Source organism: Plectropomus leopardus, chromosome 24, assembly GCF_026936395.1.
Source record: "Plectropomus leopardus strain MGB_pleo_1.0 chromosome 24, ASM2693639v1, whole genome shotgun sequence".
Lineage (NCBI taxonomy): Eukaryota > Metazoa > Chordata > Actinopteri > Perciformes > Serranidae > Plectropomus > Plectropomus leopardus.
Genome location: NC_142199.1, coordinates 16,693,727 through 16,710,667, shown reverse-complemented (window position 1 = coordinate 16,710,667; position 16,941 = coordinate 16,693,727). Strand labels below are relative to the sequence as shown.

At 38.7% G+C, this 16,941-nt stretch overlaps 1 protein-coding gene across 1 annotated transcript; it reads left to right on the top strand.

The window, feature by feature from the left end:
• Positions 1-605: 605 nt before the first annotated feature.
• Positions 606-15,124, top strand: txndc16 (thioredoxin domain containing 16). Its single transcript, XM_042513279.2, has 19 exons — positions 606-786; positions 1,612-1,694; positions 1,837-1,907; positions 1,990-2,064; positions 2,194-2,315; positions 2,423-2,513; positions 3,872-4,040; positions 4,561-4,730; positions 4,995-5,055; positions 5,146-5,263; positions 5,365-5,514; positions 5,616-5,675; positions 5,786-5,975; positions 7,505-7,641; positions 9,243-9,327; positions 9,534-9,675; positions 11,021-11,208; positions 11,340-11,530; positions 14,833-15,124. Exons 1-19 carry the CDS (start codon positions 633-635, stop codon positions 15,063-15,065), a joined length of 2,490 nt encoding a protein of 829 aa, XP_042369213.2. The 5' UTR covers positions 606-632; the 3' UTR covers positions 15,066-15,124.
• The last annotated feature ends 1,817 nt before the right edge of the window (positions 15,125-16,941 follow it).

The window sequence follows — 16,941 nt, the reverse complement described above, 5'->3', positions numbered from 1 at the left end:
TTTTTCAAATTTCACTGTGCAACTTTATGAAAAATAGCCTTTGAAAACTTGGCCTAACGTTGCACCACCCACGGACATACGCCGACACGTGTCTTTTATATTTCCAGATGTTAGCGTTGTCAGGAGGCAGCTAACCAGCTGAGCTAATGAAGCAGCTAGCAGTAACGTGACATACATTCCTAAGTGGAGCAGAAAGCGCCATTTTTGGACTTTCTTCGGGATTTTACAGGCGTAGAAGAAGCTGCTGCTTAAAATTCGCGTCATAATGACCTTAACTCCTTTCACCACGGTTTTAACTGTGGTTTGTGACGTTTGTGCCTCTTTGAAAGACAAAAGTTGAACTTAAACCCCCCTCGACTTTCTCAGGTAACAAGCTGGCATCTTTCTACTCATTTAACGAACGAGTTATTATGAGCCAATTATATATATATCAGTGTATAACATAGTGCAGGTCATTAGGAAATAATAATGAGTGTTCATATTATTATCCTTTTTGGATTTCTGATCATCTGATCATGTTTTTCTCTTAAACACATATGCACAGACAACATCTCTTTTCTGTTTATTCACTGATGGTGATAACACTTCTGCATCTTTCATAACAGAGAGCACAACAGAGTCTGTCCTCCACCATGTGGATGTGTATTGCTGTTTTCCTGCTGTGGATGAGGTCAGGAGGATGCACAGAGAAGGCCAACACATCAGACCTGATAGAGTACACCGCTGCAGACTTCTATGAGAAACTGCATTCTGGAAAGATGATGTTCATCTATTTTGAGCATCAAGGTAAGTTGCTCACACAATATTGAGTGTCTAACATTGAGCACAGCTGTAAAATTGACTTCAGTTTCTCAAACAACCAATTTCAGAGCCATGATACACTCACAGTATTCCTCCTAGCACATAATGTAATGATGCCAATGATTACAAATAACTCAAATGTCCCATATTATGCTTATTTCAGGTTCAAACTTATATTTTGGGTTTCCACTAGAGCATGTTTCCATGCTGTAATGTTAAAAAACATATATTTCTCAAACTGATTGGCTTAATATTCCTATATTGCCCCTTTGTTCGAAATGCAATGTTTTAGCGCCTCTCTCTTTAAAGAGTAACTGAACCCCCAAACCACTTTTTTTCAGTTGACAAGCGATATATATGGGAATTTAATAGTGTTGTTGTTTTATCTAGGTCCATCTCTTGACGTTTGAGTGCAGAAGCATACATATTGTTTATAGTGACTGCCCTCTAGAGGTTGAAACCTGGCTATTGCAATTGAATTTTGCTGTTGGCTCTGAAAATTGCTGGCGCTGAAGCAAAAAATTCTCAATTTCCACTGCATGAAATTATTCCTATGAGGGTCCTTCTGACTGAAAATAATAACTCTGTAATACCCTGAAACGGTAAAATTTTCTGAAACAGTTAACATACCTTGAAAATCTAATACAATTGCAACCCTATTCTGTAGATTTAGTGTTTTGATACTTTCACAGTATTTATACAGCGCCTGTAACATACTTTATAATTTGAAAAAGGCGTGTAACTCTGACTTTTTACAACATGGGACCTTTAACATTTCACGTTCACGGATGACAATCTTTCTGTCTCCAGTCTCTCCAACTATCTCGCTCTTCTTGGTGGAGTTGGAGAAGTCTGCTGATGCGCTGCAGGATTATGGAGTTCTGGTTGGCAAGGTAACTGTAACTGTACACTGATGTGTCATAGAAGTTATCATTAAAGCTCAGTTTTTATTCACTTTCACATGTGGAAACAGATACCAGCAGGTGAACAGATGGAGACGTGGCAGTTCAGTGTGGTTTTGTTCTCCCTGGTTAGGTCAGCTGCAATAAGGAGCTGGTTCACACATACTGCACAGAGGAAAGGGTGCACACAGCGTTTCTGTTCAGGTGGGTTGCGTGGAGCGCGGCAGTTGTGGGAGCTGTTGTATTTGTCTCTCGCTCTAACTCTCAGCACGTGTCTTCCTGTCAGGGGTGGGAAGGAGTTCTTGGGTTTTGATTTGGACACTGTGTTTGACGTCAACTCCATAGTGTCTGAGGTCCTGTTGTAAGTAAGCAGCAGTTTACTGCTTGATTTTTATTTTACTGCATTTATTTATGCAATTTAGAATAAACCTGGATTCATCTTTAGTGAGATGAAAACTGATCTTTTTTTTCCTCTATGTTTCTCTTCCAGTGCCATTCTGCGTGAAGAGGTTAAATACGTCCACACAGACACCGACCTGCTGGCCATGGAGAAGGCAGTCAGAGGGAATAAGGACATCGTGCTGGGTTACGTCCGCAGTCTGGGGACACAAGGTACAAAAAGGAGGAGACAGAATGGTGACACAGATTGTCTCACTGATTGATTGACTTTACTGTCTGATTAAATGAATGTTATTGTTTCTGTTGATTGTATCACTTAGAGCACAGATCGATGATGGAGACGGCGTACGTGTACGGATCCAAATACCAGTTCATCCTCATAACTGGGGGCCCAGTTCTGAAGCACTTGGGGTGGGTACTTTTTCTTTTCCTTTCTCCTCTTTTCTTTTCTTACATTTACTATAATTTCCTCTTCTCTTTTCTGTTCTTTTCTCTTCACTCCTATCATTTCCTTTTGTCCCTTCCACTCCGTCCCCAGTTTTCCTCTCCTCTCCTTGCCTGGTTCTAGTTCTCTTTCTTTTCTTTTCTTCTATTTCCTATAATTTCTTCTTTCTTTTATCCCCTTTTCTTTTCCTTTCTTTTCTATAATTTCCTTTACTTTCTTTTCTTGTAATTCCGCACAATGTATTTTCTTTCCTTACTGCTCTTTCCACTCCTTCTTTCTTTCCTTCCTTTTATTTAATTTTCTTGCCTCTCCTTTCCATCTTTTCTTCTTTTTCTTTTTCTTTTCCCATTTTTTCTTCCATCTCTGTTTTTCCCTTCCTTTCCTTTTCTTTCCTTGCATATAATTTTCTTTTTCTTTTGTTAAATTTCCTAGAATTTTCTCTTCTTTCCTTCCTCTTTTTTCTTCCATTACCTAAAATTTCCTCTTCTCTCTTTTCCTCTTATTCCCTTTTCTTTCTAATTTCTCACAATGTATTTTCTTTCCTTACTGTTCTTTTCATTCCGTTTCTTTGTTTCTTTCATTTCTTTTCTTTTATTTTCTGTGTTCTCCTTCCCATCCTTTCTTCTGTTCTTTTCTTTTTCTTTTCCCTTTTTTCTTTCATCTATGTCCTTCCTCTCCTCTCCTCTCCTCTGATGTGAATCAGATGCCATTTCCTTGGCAGTCTGCAGATTGTGTTTCATAAAGATTGCTGTGAAGTGCTCGGCTCATAGTGGAGCCTGAAGTTGAACCTGGAAGGATGATCCATGTTATATTTGTATAAACGTCATTTATGAAATGTATTTCCCTAAAAGGAGGTCTGATTTACTGCAGTAACCCTGGTCTAACTGCTAATCTTTCTTTCTGACACACTCCTCTGTTTTCAACCTCACACTGAACACCCATGGGAGATTCAGCAGCAGCATGATAGACAGCACTGTCCACCACCATCACCAGAAAACATGAGGAAATATGTGTTGGAAGAACGGTTCGATCCATTCTGTAGAGTCATCAAGATAAAGTGACGGGGGTTTCTGTAGACTACTGATGAGTTTTTGTCAGTCAGACTCAGGAGCGAGCCAAATCAAACACTGCACTGGCAGCTCCACGGGAGAATTTGAGGAAAGAGTCGTCTTGTCTTGGTTCATTTGTCTTAAAACATCTGTTTAATTCATTACATGTGGTGATGTTGAGGCAGTTTGAAAAAAATCGGAATTAGGCCGAGGAATGTTTTATACAAGACAAGTTGTATGAACTGTGCGTCTCTCCCTCTCCGTCTGTCTTTCAGTGTCAATGAGGCGTCTCACTCGTCCCGAGTGTGGTTTCTCCACTGTCGAGTTCACAGTGGCTTCACAACCACGATGTCCTCTGAGCGCTGTCCGCTGACCCGTATGAGGAAACCCCTGTCCACCCTCAGCCTGCACTCCTTCCTGCAGCTCATGGAGGCTCCACTGGTGGTGAGTAGGATGGAAATATAGAGCCGCTGTGAGATACTGTAAACTGAAGCAACAAAACAAAAAACTTTTTATTTTGAAGTTATTAGAGCTGAAATGATCAGGCTATTAATCTCCCTTTTTGTTCGTTACCCCTTAATCAGAACAATGTCTACTTTTGACCTCTTGTCACTGGTTGCATATCTACTTGTTATATCCAGTTGTAATTTTTTTGTTTAATCAAGTTGTTGATTTAATTCACAAGAAAAACAGAAAAATTTTATGGGAGATAATTTTTTTTGTTTTTCTATCATGTTGATTGTTCTGTGACAAGATTTTTTTTTAACAGAGTTTTTTTTTTTAGCTTAATTAATTCATTGATGAAGTCATTTTGTGTTTTGTTATGCAGTGTAGAAAGTTTGAGAATCATTGATCCAAAAAAAATCAGCAGATTTTCATAGCAAAGGTCAGAAAAAAATCTTTTTAAAAAGTGAAAATAAGGAATTAATTTTTAACACAATTATATCTGTCCCTCTGCTGCCAGTCTGAGGTTTACGACGACCCCTCTTCAGTCCAGCTCCCTCAGTTCCCCTACCAGCAAACCCCCCAGGTCTTCCTGTTCTCTCGTCCTGATACCAAGCACCTAGACCTGGACACAGCCGTCACTCTGGCCTGGAGGCTCCGGGGCCTCGCTCTGCTGGTGCTCGTACACAGGTAAGAGATACAGGTGCATCATACAACAAAGATCTGAATACATCACCATTATCAAAATTTTAGGCATCCTAATTTTGTTCTGTAGTCTAATTGATTCTTTTGTATTTTGTATCTTTACTTTACCAGATAGTTGATAGTATTATATATTTTATATAGTATAATAGTATTTTCTCACAAAAACAGTCGAAATCAACCTTTATCACTGTGTGTTTGTGTTTGTGTTTGTGTTTGTGTGTGTGTGTGTGTATGTGTGTGTATTATCAGGCAGAGTCCTGCAGTGAAAACACCCGATGAATACAATGCTGCTTACAGACTGCCTGAGAAGGTATGATGGTCACATTTATATACACACAAAATAAGTTTACTTGTTTATACCCATGTATGTTTACCTTTGTGTGTGTGTGTGTGCTTTGAGAGTTCAGAGGTGAAGTATTTGACCTTACAAGACCTCGATGAGGTGTTAGAGCTCTTCAAAAATCAAGATAAAGAGGATGAGGGGGTGGTGGAGGACGAGGGGGAGGATTCAGGTTTTGGTAAGTGTCTTTTGATAAAATAAGAGAGAGGAGTTAAACTTCGGGGAGGAGAGAGAATGGCGAGTGCATCTGTGTTTATGTGTTTGTGTTTTTGCCTCTAGGCTTCAGGCTTGATGATGAAATTGCAATGTCTGTCTACGAAAACCGAGACAAATTGCTGGATATGGACTTGATTACCCAACTCACCTCTGAAAACTTCCACAGTGCAGTAGCTCAAAGCAGCCACACGGTGGTGCTCTTCTACCTCAAATGTAAGCTGCAGTACTGTCAACAAGAGGAAGCACATAAACTGGTGTTAAAAGCTGAAATATATGTCGGTGGAATTAATTGTGATTTCTGCTTTCACTACCAGGGGATGCTGTTTCAATGTCGATTCTCAGCTCCTTCATTGAAGTTGCAGAGATACTTGAAGGTAACAGAAGAGCACAGCAAGAACAGTCATTATGGCAGCAGGTTTTAGAGTCTGACAAAGCTGAGAAATAACTTGTGTTTGATATTTTCCTGATTAATAAATCTTTTCAGATTCGGACGTCCAGATGAGTGCGGTGGACTGTGGAGAGTGGACCGACCTCTGTGCTGCTCAGACGGGCAGCTCCCTCCCGTTCCAGCCAATCACAGCCTTCCCCAGCATCCTGCTGCTCCGACCCCAGGAGCCGGCCCGGCACTACAGAGGCATGCTGGGTCGTGAGGCGCTGCATCGCTTCATCTTGCTGTGAGTTTTCTAAGAATCTACAGACATGAGTTTGTCTTTGAAGTGATTTTGAAATCTGGAGCTGAGTTACATAACATCACATTAAACATTCCCTCTCAATCCAAATGATGGAGAGTGCAACATTCAAATAAACACCAACTTTTCAAGCAACAAGGTATGCACTGTTGAAGCTATTTTGGTTTTTGACAATGTTAAAGAAGGATTTACAAATCCATTTCAGTTCACCTAGGAAGTAGGGGTGGGCGATATGGTCCTGATATTGCCACGGTATTTCAGGGTATTTTTGCAATAACAATGTTCTTGATGATATGACAAAACACTAAAAATATTTTGCTATCAATTTCTAGAATTAACAGTTGCAACAAAGATAATGTTGTAGTTTCGTATGTCAGCATAAGCGTTACAGTTTGCCCTCATATATTCTGTAAAAACTGAACATAAATTATCACGCATGTAGTTTGCAAACAGTAACAGCAATTCAGAGTAACACTCAGATTCTGTATAAAATATAAGTAGTGAAGTAAAAAAAAACACAACAAAACAAGATCTAAGAAGCTGCCAAATGAAAAAAAGTACCTCTTAATCTGTACTTGAATATGTATGTATAAAATAAATCAGCAGGTGATTTCATTCTCAAAGACTGAGTTGTTAAGGTTCACCTGGATCTGCTCTGTCAACTCTCTTTTAATCTTCTCGCTGTAATGCCCTTATGATTGACTTTATCACGTATGCATCATGGGAAATGTAGTATCCAGTGTTTATGACCCATTCCATGAAAAGTTGGCATATCTCAGACTCTGCTGCCCTGATTTTGACCTTTTCTGTCTTATCTATATTGTGCAGCAGTAAAATAAACAAACTACATGATCATCATCATTAAAGCAAACAAATCCCAAAGTGCACTGCATCTGAAGATGTGATACTGGCTCATCTAAAACCCCATATATGATCAAGGAAGTCTAGAAAAGTTAAAATAAACTGTAATGTCTCTGTGGGGATGTTTGTCTTGGACATCATTACAGCAACAACAAGGACATACAATGGTTCCCAAGAGCAGCAACCTATGGCAGTGTCTTACTGACAAAGATTCAACAAATGAAAAGACATGATCGCATCAGAATCATGCAGAGAAAATAACAGGAAACACACTCATGTATATGATTTCACATGAAACAGCACGAGAATATAAATCCACGTTGTGTAGATGGCATTCACATGTTCTAAAGTTAAGGATGTTTTTGTCCTATAAGGACCTGCAGACCTTGACCTTGTCTCCTCAAAGCACAATGAGACTAATCAGACAAAATGTTGCTGCCTGTCTTTGGAATAGCTTTATTTTTTTTCTTTTCAGACTTTTTAGGTTTAAGAGTCAGGAACTGTCAATCTACTGTCTTTCTTGTTTCATATTGTTTTTTTTTTTTTCATATTAATTGTTCAGTAAGAAGTAGATGTGTGAATAATGCACTTAGCTGTTGTATGGGTGTCTATCTGTGCACACATGCGTATTTGTCTCTTTTTTTTTTAACCAGGAGCCAGCTAGCATCTCCTGTGCTACTGTCCACTCGAGAAGAAGCGATATCGTTCCTTCAAGAAGCGCCGCGGCCTGACCTAGCTGTGTATAAGCTTGACAGAGTGCTGGGACTGTTCAAGACTCAAACACATGCAGGTAAGGACGCTGTAATTGTGTGTGTTGGTGTGACACATGAATCAGTGTGCATTATTTGCTGCAGATGACTTTTGCCGTGTTCTGATGGATAGTGGGGCCGAATTAAATCCTTCTCAGACACTAAAACACTGCAAAACTCTGACTACGATGGCAACTATTTACAATTGAAAGGTAAACAAGGGAAATTCTACGTTCATGTTATGAAGTAATCAACCAAGAATGTGTGCTTGCATGTATTTAATTTGCCTACGGGGTTCTTTTGTTCGAGGTGGGGCTGTTGTGGTTTGGCAAAACGAGCCACATTCAATGTTTTTCCTTTCTGTGGGAGAAAAAAACAAACTTCAGGCGCTCATGTGTGGAGGAGGAACAAATGCAGTTGAATTAGGTTAAAAAGCCTTTATTCAGAACATGGTTATTTGTATATAAACACCAACCAGTTTTGACACATGGTCTTCATCAGGGTGCAGAGGGGAAACAAGAACCAAGCAAACATTTTATAGACTTCGTGGTGGGTGTCACTTAATCCTTACTGTAAAGTGAGTGCAAGTGGGTGACATCACCTTGATTCTCTCCACACGTACAATAGATGTGATTGCAACAGCCTCTGTTATGGTGACATGTCTTGTTTGTTATTATCGTGTTTCAGAAATCAGAAAAAAAAGTGTTTTGTGGTCGAAAAGTGACTTTTGTTTGTGCGCCACGACAACACGGTGAAAAACTGCTCGCCCTCACTTTCGTACAGAAGCCCTTTTTTTGTAGTAGTTGTTTGTAAATGTGAGATGTCTGTGTTGAACACATCTACGTCTTCACAACCAGATACAAGTTAGTGAGTTTGGTGACGTTAAATGGGGGACTGCTGTGATCGGAGAGACTCAGGACACTACAACGACTAGTCAGGTTTGCAGTGATTTGACAAAATTGCAAGGTCATGCAGAATTTAAGGGGTTTGTTTGAACTTTAGGGCTTTAACAAATGATTGTTTGCATTATTAACTTATTTGACAATTATTTTCATGCTTCATTGTGTAGTCTTTATTCTCACATTTCCGAAGCAGGAACCAGTAATAATAAATAAATAACTAAAACAATTAACTGATTATCAAAATAGTTAGCGGTATTTTCTTTTTTCTATCAACTAATCATTGCAGCTCTACTGAATTTGCATTTATTGTTGTGATCACCACATCACACTTCCTGGAGGGGCTGCACAGTACTTAGCAGAATGCTTTCATTGATTTTGTTCTTGTCATTTTGACAGTAAACAACCTTATTCTTCGGCCCTGGAAGATATAAAAATGACAGTATCACTTTGAAGAAATATATTGCTTTCGGATTGTCTCCTTAGACTACTGCTCAATCAAAAGAAGTGGCTTGCACTACTCAAATGCGTTTAAAGTGGAATGGAGACTGACACAAACTTAGCAAATAAAGTCGTCAGCACTTGCATATTTATATGTATGTAATTGGGGCGGCTTTGGCTCAAGAAACAAAGCAGTAATCTACCATGTCAGTGGTCTGATCCCCTGTTGAATAAACATTGACCTGTCCACTGTCAGTGACATCATATGATGTTGTAATGGTGGTGTTTGTCTGTCTTGCCAGGTGTACCGGTGTTTACTGAAGCTGCACAGTCACTGAGAGGAGAAGTGCTGACTGCACTGCTGACTGATGAGCAGGCTGAGAAATGGTAACAGCCTCATCATTCACGTTTTAAGGTTGTCCCGACAGTTTAAAGTTAGAATTCACTCGTTCACTTCCACTGCTTCAAGTTCTTTAGTCTGAATTTGACAAAACAAAATGGAAACAAAAGATGAAAAGGAAAAGACTGATGTTAAGGGGTAGAATTCACTCTCTCTGCTGTGTGCCATGTTTTGGTTTTATGTGTGTGCGCAGGGCGGCAGAGCACACCGTTGACCTTCCTGCAGTGTTGGTGTTTCCATCTTGGAGGACACATACTCATCCCTCCATACTGTCTGTGTCTACCTCTGCTGAGGAGCTGCTCTCACACATAAACACTGCACTGCTGCATCCGCTGGTGAGAAAACTATGTGCTTGTTTGTCTGTCTGTGTTATAAAGCCATGTCTGCATTTGGAAATACTAAACAAAGTTATTTATTATTGTCTGATTAACAGTTCAGACAAAGCCAAAATTCTCAAACCCAGCGTCTCTCAAACCACATCGTGAACCTATCTTCCTCTAAATCTCATGAAATGAAATAGCCGTAAATAAATGATGCGAAAGCCAAGATGGAATTATTCACAGTATGTCGCAGATAACAAGCTCCACATGTGGGTCCTCTCAGTTTGGACGCAGTTTCCTCAATGCCTCCAAGAGCAGCGTAATACACTAGTCTAAACAAATAAAGCATTGTGGAAACAGTGCTCTTTAATGCATGTGTCGCAACAAGACAAGTTCAGCCCCCCCTGCGAGTGTTTATTGTTTATGTTGCACGGATGGATTTTGCTCCAGATGTGTTTCTGCTGCTGTGAAGGTAAATAGTTCAAGTGTAATCACAAAATGTCCCTTTAGGTAGTGCTGTTGTCCTCATTTTCACCAAGACTGAAATGCAGCAAGGCCTCATAAGTCCATCAAGTTAAAAGCAGACTTTGGGAAAGAGAGGAAATTCACTTTTGAAAATAGCTAAACTTGAAATAATAATTCACATGAATATAAGCTCATGAGATGAGTATAACGCAGTATGTTCACCCCTCTTAGCAACTATGTCCTAAAGACAACAGATGAAATAGTTAGTAAATTAAAACGCTTTACTTTGATAAAGTCAGAATCATGCACATCTGTTTACTTGCTACAAAAAGATAGCATATTTATTTATTTATTTTTTTTTGGTCTTGGTTTTTATAGTTGCAGTTGGTGCTATTTTTGCTTCTTTTGCTTTCGTTGTTTGTCCTGTTTATTTTTCTTTCTCTTCACTTGTTGGCTTATTAAAATTGCTTGATGGGTTGCATGAGGTACAAACTATTTTTGTACTGTCTAATTTTAATTTGTGGTTGTAAATAACAATAAAACTTTGAAGAAAAGGAAGGTGGAGAAATGATGAGGCAAATAATAATAATAATAATAATAAAAATTGCTGCCTCTAACATGCTTTGTGCTGACACTCACAAGCAAGTTCATTGCTATAAAAGCCTGGTGTAGCTTTAAAACAGTAAAAAACACTGATGTGTAAATCATAAGGTATTTAGCAGAAACTGGGCTTTGTGCTGATTTTATAAAAGCAATCGCCAAACCTTCTCTAAACCTTCATTTTGTGTTGGATGCTGATGAAATCGTCACGCTTTTGTCTTTCTATGTTGCAGAAGAAATGACCAGAATAACGTGTGAACTTCCTCTTCATCTCTCTTTCCTGTTTTATTCCCAGCCTGAGCTGACGGTGGAGAACCTGCCGTCCTTCCTCTCCCTGGGGAAAGCCCTCCTCCTCCTCTTTGTGGGAGAGGAAGAGGACGAGATCGGGCAGAGGCAGAACCAGGCGCTGGTGGAGGAGATGAGAGGAGTGTTGGAGTTGGGAGGGGGGAGGATGGAGCCATACCTGACCTGCTGGATCCACCTGTACATACATTAATCAATGTTATTGATCAGTCTTTCTCAGTAATTCATCAAAATGACCCCAATAGATGGAATTGGATTTGTTGCTCCATCCATCATGCACACTTCATGTATTTTGTTGGTCTGTGTTCCAGTGGGCGTACTCCAGCTGGTATGTCTGTCCTGGGGTCATATCTGGGCTCAATGCCCCCCCTCCCTGCTCTGGTCCTCACACATTTGCCCTCTGGAGGTGAGATCTATCAGTACCCCCCCAACACGCCCATAGTGGCCTCGTCTGTCCTGCAGTGGCTGCAGAGGATCGAAGACGGGACTGAATCAGCAGCAGGTAAGGGCAGTGGGGGTGGGGATGCTGCTGCTGCACAGCAAAGAGTTAGAAGGGAACACCACCTTATATTAAGAGTTCCAGTATTTTATTTCCATGGTCTCAGAAAGTTAAAAGTAGTAAGTTAAAAATAGAAAGTTCAAAAATATTTGAATCTGTGTCTGGCCCCAGATTGGTATCATTTTTTGTGACCTACAACAGAGCTCTAAAAGCCAGCTAACCAAGCATTCGAAAACTTGAACCCACCACAAACCCCATGCTGCATGCAAAAAATCTGCTATATTAAAGACACAAGTGTTGAGGCAAAGATGTTACAAATCAAGCAAGAAAAGAATAAAGGTGTGTACACAAAGAGCAACACATTTATGCCATAGTTGCATTCAAGCAAAACTGAACGGGAAAAGCTAATGAGACAGGGCAAAGACACATCAGCCATTTTCTGTGTCATTTCCCCTCTATTCATTTACTCTAATAGCTCTCTAAATGTATTCATTTTTGTTCCAGCTTGTTGTTCTTAGCATTAATACCATTTTGGCGTCTATTGAAATGCAGTCTGCATCTGGATGTGTTTTCTTCTCTAATGAATAATCCAATTATGCTCTCACATTTACACGTGCTATTTAATGCAGTCTTGGTTGTCAGAAATTAGAATTTCTCGGCACTGTTAACAAAGCGAGCAAATGAGTGAGCAGGCAACAAAAACAACAAAAGCAGACATGGCAGCTCAAGCAGCAGGAGTCAAGAGAATGATGTTTTTAATGGCAGCAGTGACGCTCCTCTTTGCACTGATTGACCTAATTACACGCACTTACTGTGTGGCTACCTGCAGTGACTTTCCAGCACACTGTGCAATTCCACCATGATGGCTCCAGTTAGCACATTGATGGCCCAGTGTCTGCTGTTTACATGAGATAAACAGAAACAGTCTTAAAATGCTTTAAATTAAATTTGATAGATATAGTCTTAAATTTGAATTTGTCGTAATTGCTGCAAACACTTTATCGAAATGCATTTATTAATATTTTAATTTAAGCTTTTCTGTGTGAAAGTCCTCTTTTCTGATAAAAATCTTTACATCTGATATGAATCTAATACTGCCTTTTTACTTTACACTTGCACTTACCCATTAGCAAAATGTACACACACCTAACTCACTCTAATATCCATGTTCCTTCAAAACACTGCATGGGATCACATACGTATACTACTTACCTTTATACTTACCTGCAATGCTTGGATAAAAAAAAGATGTTTTGTAAAAATCTGTGTTAAATTTGCTTAGAATAAAAAAAAGAATAAAATATCTTGAAAAAATGTCTTAAAAAGTATAAAATGAATGTGTCTGATACCTGTAGACACCTTGTTTCAGTCCTGCACTTAAAAGTGGAACTCACTCTGATATATTGTAATGGCATTTAAACCTTTTATATGCAAGCTATAGTTTTGATTGTTTATTTTGCTCATTTTATCTTGTTTTAGGTCATAAAATAGTAGGGCATGTGCAACTGTTAATATAAAATTTTATACAAGGCATCAGAAGACACTTAGTAGAACCTTAAATTCTGAGGGACAGACTGAAAAACACAAAAAGCAAATGCCATCAAATTGTAATTAATGTGGTTCCATTGACGTTTAACAGAATAGATAAAATGGGCTGAGGCAGGTTACGTTGCAGATAGGAAAAAATTCCAAGGAAATCCGGAACGGCGTGCGTGTTACATATTTCCATAGAAAGATGTGAATAATTTAACATGGGAACAATGTGACAGATTTCCTCCTATTTCAGTGTATAGCGCTGAAGAAAAGGAACCAGCTGATATATCTGTCATTGAGTCACACATTTAATTACACATGTTCCATAGAAGTTTACAGCGACAGGATCGAGCTTGTGGCGTTCCCGTCTGAGGAATGTGAGAGGCGTGTGCAAAAGGCTCTGAGCTGAGCAGGGACATGTGTAATGAACGTAAACAGGGCCTTTAAATGAAGGTGATGATTGTAGATGCTTTAAACCTCAACTGCCCAGAGCCATTAACCCCTTGACCTTTGATCTCTGTAGTTGGTGCAAGTGAAGCCGAGATAAGGCAGCAGTCTCGCTGTGACTCGTCTCGGTGTATCCGAACTCAAGGACTGTCATGCAGCACATTCCATCCATTCTCAGCAGAGAAACCAGAGACCTGCAACCTTAGAGATGCAGGGCGGCGTTAAAGCTTCCTGGGATTGTGTTTCCTTGCAGGGCAGCTTGCAGAACTTTTCGTTTGACTGGAAGTGTAAACCTTGCTTTTGGGCTTTGGGCTGTTGGTCTCTGAAGTTTAACCTGTTGAAACTTACGGCTGACTTCTGGGTGGAATCTGTCACTTTTTTATTAATTCAGGGTTCCCACAGTCTTGGAAAACCTGGAAAAGTCATGGAATTTATTAATTACATTTTCCAGGCCTGTATAAGTCATGGAACGTGTAAAAATCATTGAAAGTTTCGGAAAAATCATGGAAATGTTTATGTGTAATAAATCAAATTATATTAATATGACAAAAAAGGAATTTGGAGAGCATGTTTTCTTAAAAAAACTAATTTAAAAAAGCCATTTTTTTAGAAAACTTTAAAAAGTTATTATATTTTATTTATTTATTTATTTTTTAAGAAAAATGTTTTTAGGGTTTTTCTTAGGGTTTTCTTACAAATATTTTGATCTTTTTCTCTCTTTTATTTTATTTTATTTATGTATTTTTAGAAAAGCATGCTCTCTTGAAAAAGATTTGACTTTTTTTTTCTTTGAAAAATGTTTGCGATTTTTATAGAAAACTTTTACAGTCATTTTCTTTTGTTTGGTTGTTTTTCCTACATTATTGTAAGGCAGGTTTTCTTTAAAAATCCCTAAAATGACACCATTCATTACAGCCAGAAAATGTAACAGCAGAGACTATTGTAGGCTTTTCAAATATAACACTGTCCTAATACATTATGTGGGATGCTGACATTCTGTTTAAACAGAGACTGAATCTGATACGTTTAAAATACACCGGGCAAGAAACAAAATATTTTTGGGGTCCTTGAAAAGTCATGAAAAAGTTCTAATGTGTGGGAACCTCGTTATTATCTGTCATTATTCAATATCTTGGAAGTTTTAGGAAATTATTACCTTGATTTAACGTGTAAATGTTGAGCTATTTGTCAATATTAATTTTTTAGGTTAAGGAGCAAAGGAGTTTTATTGTTTTTAAAACTGATAAACAGAAAACTTTGTGTGTTTGTGTTGCATTACACACTGCGTTGTAATTATAGATCTCTGTCTTGTTCCGTGTCTGTAGGGATGTTGGGTGGGGAAAGCTGGCCTCCCCCTGCCGAGTTCTACGACTTCCTAAAACTCATGGACACGCAGGAATTGGACTCCGCTCAGCAGCAAACTCCTGAAGAGGAAGAGGAAGAGGTGGATGAGGAAGAGGTGAATATAGATGAACATGTGATGTTAAAAGAAGCGCCAGATTCTTCCTCCAGCTCCCCGACTTCTGACAGTAACACAAACACTCACTCTGAACTATAACAGAAGGGATAGGTGGGAAATTACACTAGGCCATTGATTAAACAAGTTCCTTTATTGATTATTGGCTCCATTTTTTATTTTTTTTACTTATATTATTATGGTGCATTGTTGGGTCTCATCAACCGGTATCTTGGGAACAGTCCCAAGAAAAATAGACATCAGATTAATTACGTGTTCTTAAACCCCAGAATTGTTCACACCTGATAATGATGAATCCTATTGTCTCGTGAATTGAAAGTTTGTGTGAGTGGATTCTAATTAGCAGAGGAAACGCAGCGCTAATCCTCATAAAAGGGCATGAGACTGCAGGGCACAAAGACATCTGGAAAAAAAAAAGTGAAAATCGCATCAAGAGGGTCCAAAAAAAAAAAAATAAGAATGAGGCTCAATGAATATATAATCAAGATTTCTGGATTTTATAGCAAGATTAGAAAAGATTTGGCAAAAATGACACATAATGCAACATAGTAATACGTTTCAAGATGACTCAGAAACATTGTGACATAAATTCTCAGTACTCAGGGCTGTTTACAGACTTTTAGTTTGATTTCCTGATTTCTTACTGCAGTGTAAGTGTAACTGAATCCTGGTGAACTCTGTGGTTTCAGCTGATGAGCTGACAGCGTGTACAGACTGTGGCTCCCTGTTGGTCAGTCCTGCAAATGTCTGTTTCCTTCAGTTAAAGCTCAGCCGCTAAGCAAACCACAGCAAGTCCTGAACCTGACTTGTTTTCTTTTTCTCAGATTATGTATTTTAAAAATGAAACATACAAACCGTTGGGGCTTTTTTAATGAACAAAGACATGTTTCCAGCGCCGGTAATCCAACATCCTGATATGATCAGAGCGGTTTACGCTGACCTTTTCTGCAGATTTGCCACAATAATGTTGTAACTTTTACTGCATCTGCCTTTCCTCTTAAATGACACCATGCGTAGAAAATTGCCGGGACTTTATGTGAAGGATATTTAAGTGTCATGGAAATTATTCTGACGTTATTTTTCCCATCACTCCACCTCCTGTCCCGTAATGACAGTGGCATCATGGGATTTAATTTTTCCCGGCAGTTGAGATGCAGAACGAAAGAGGTGAAATAGGTTAGTTGGACTGGTCTGATTTATTTATTATGGTGGTTTCAGATGTGGTTTCTGGGACCTTGAGCTGTTTGAATCCATTAGTCTCCCGGTTTAAAGGGAACATCCATCCTAAAACATGTACTGAAGGATTTGAGGGCCTCTTTAAATGTGGTTTAGGGTGGATTTTCTCTTGAACCCTTACGTCAATCTTGAATTTTTTATCCAAACACTGGCTTTGTCTTTTATTTATTCTAACTGATGACGATGAACATATGATCCAATGCCTTCAGTTTAGTTTGAAAGTAAAGAAACTTAATCATAGAAAGAGCAAATTTGAATTAAATTGATATATTTAACATACTGGGCAAAATTCAGACAACAAGCACTTGAGTAGGTATATGATGAAATTCAAGATTTGGTAAACAGTACTATATGTTTAGGTATATAGCGTATAGAAGTATAGGCAAAGGGGTCATCTTAGAAAATGGTAGATTTATAAAAATGTAAATGTTTTAAAAAATGGTATAACTTTAAGATTTTGATACCTGGAGCAATATCACTTCTCCTGTGCTGCTTTCAGATGTCTTTCACAAGTATTCAAACCTCTTAACTCTGAGCAAAATTGTTTAATTTCTTTATAAAAGGGGGGGGGGCAGTTAACAAATTGCTAAGAAATGTTTCACAGATTGCAAGAAATTAATTGACTTATATGTATTTATTATCATAACAATCACAGTTATCACAATACATTATGTTACCAAATTATTAGAATATTTAGGCACCTTTTTGTTTTTTTTTGTAC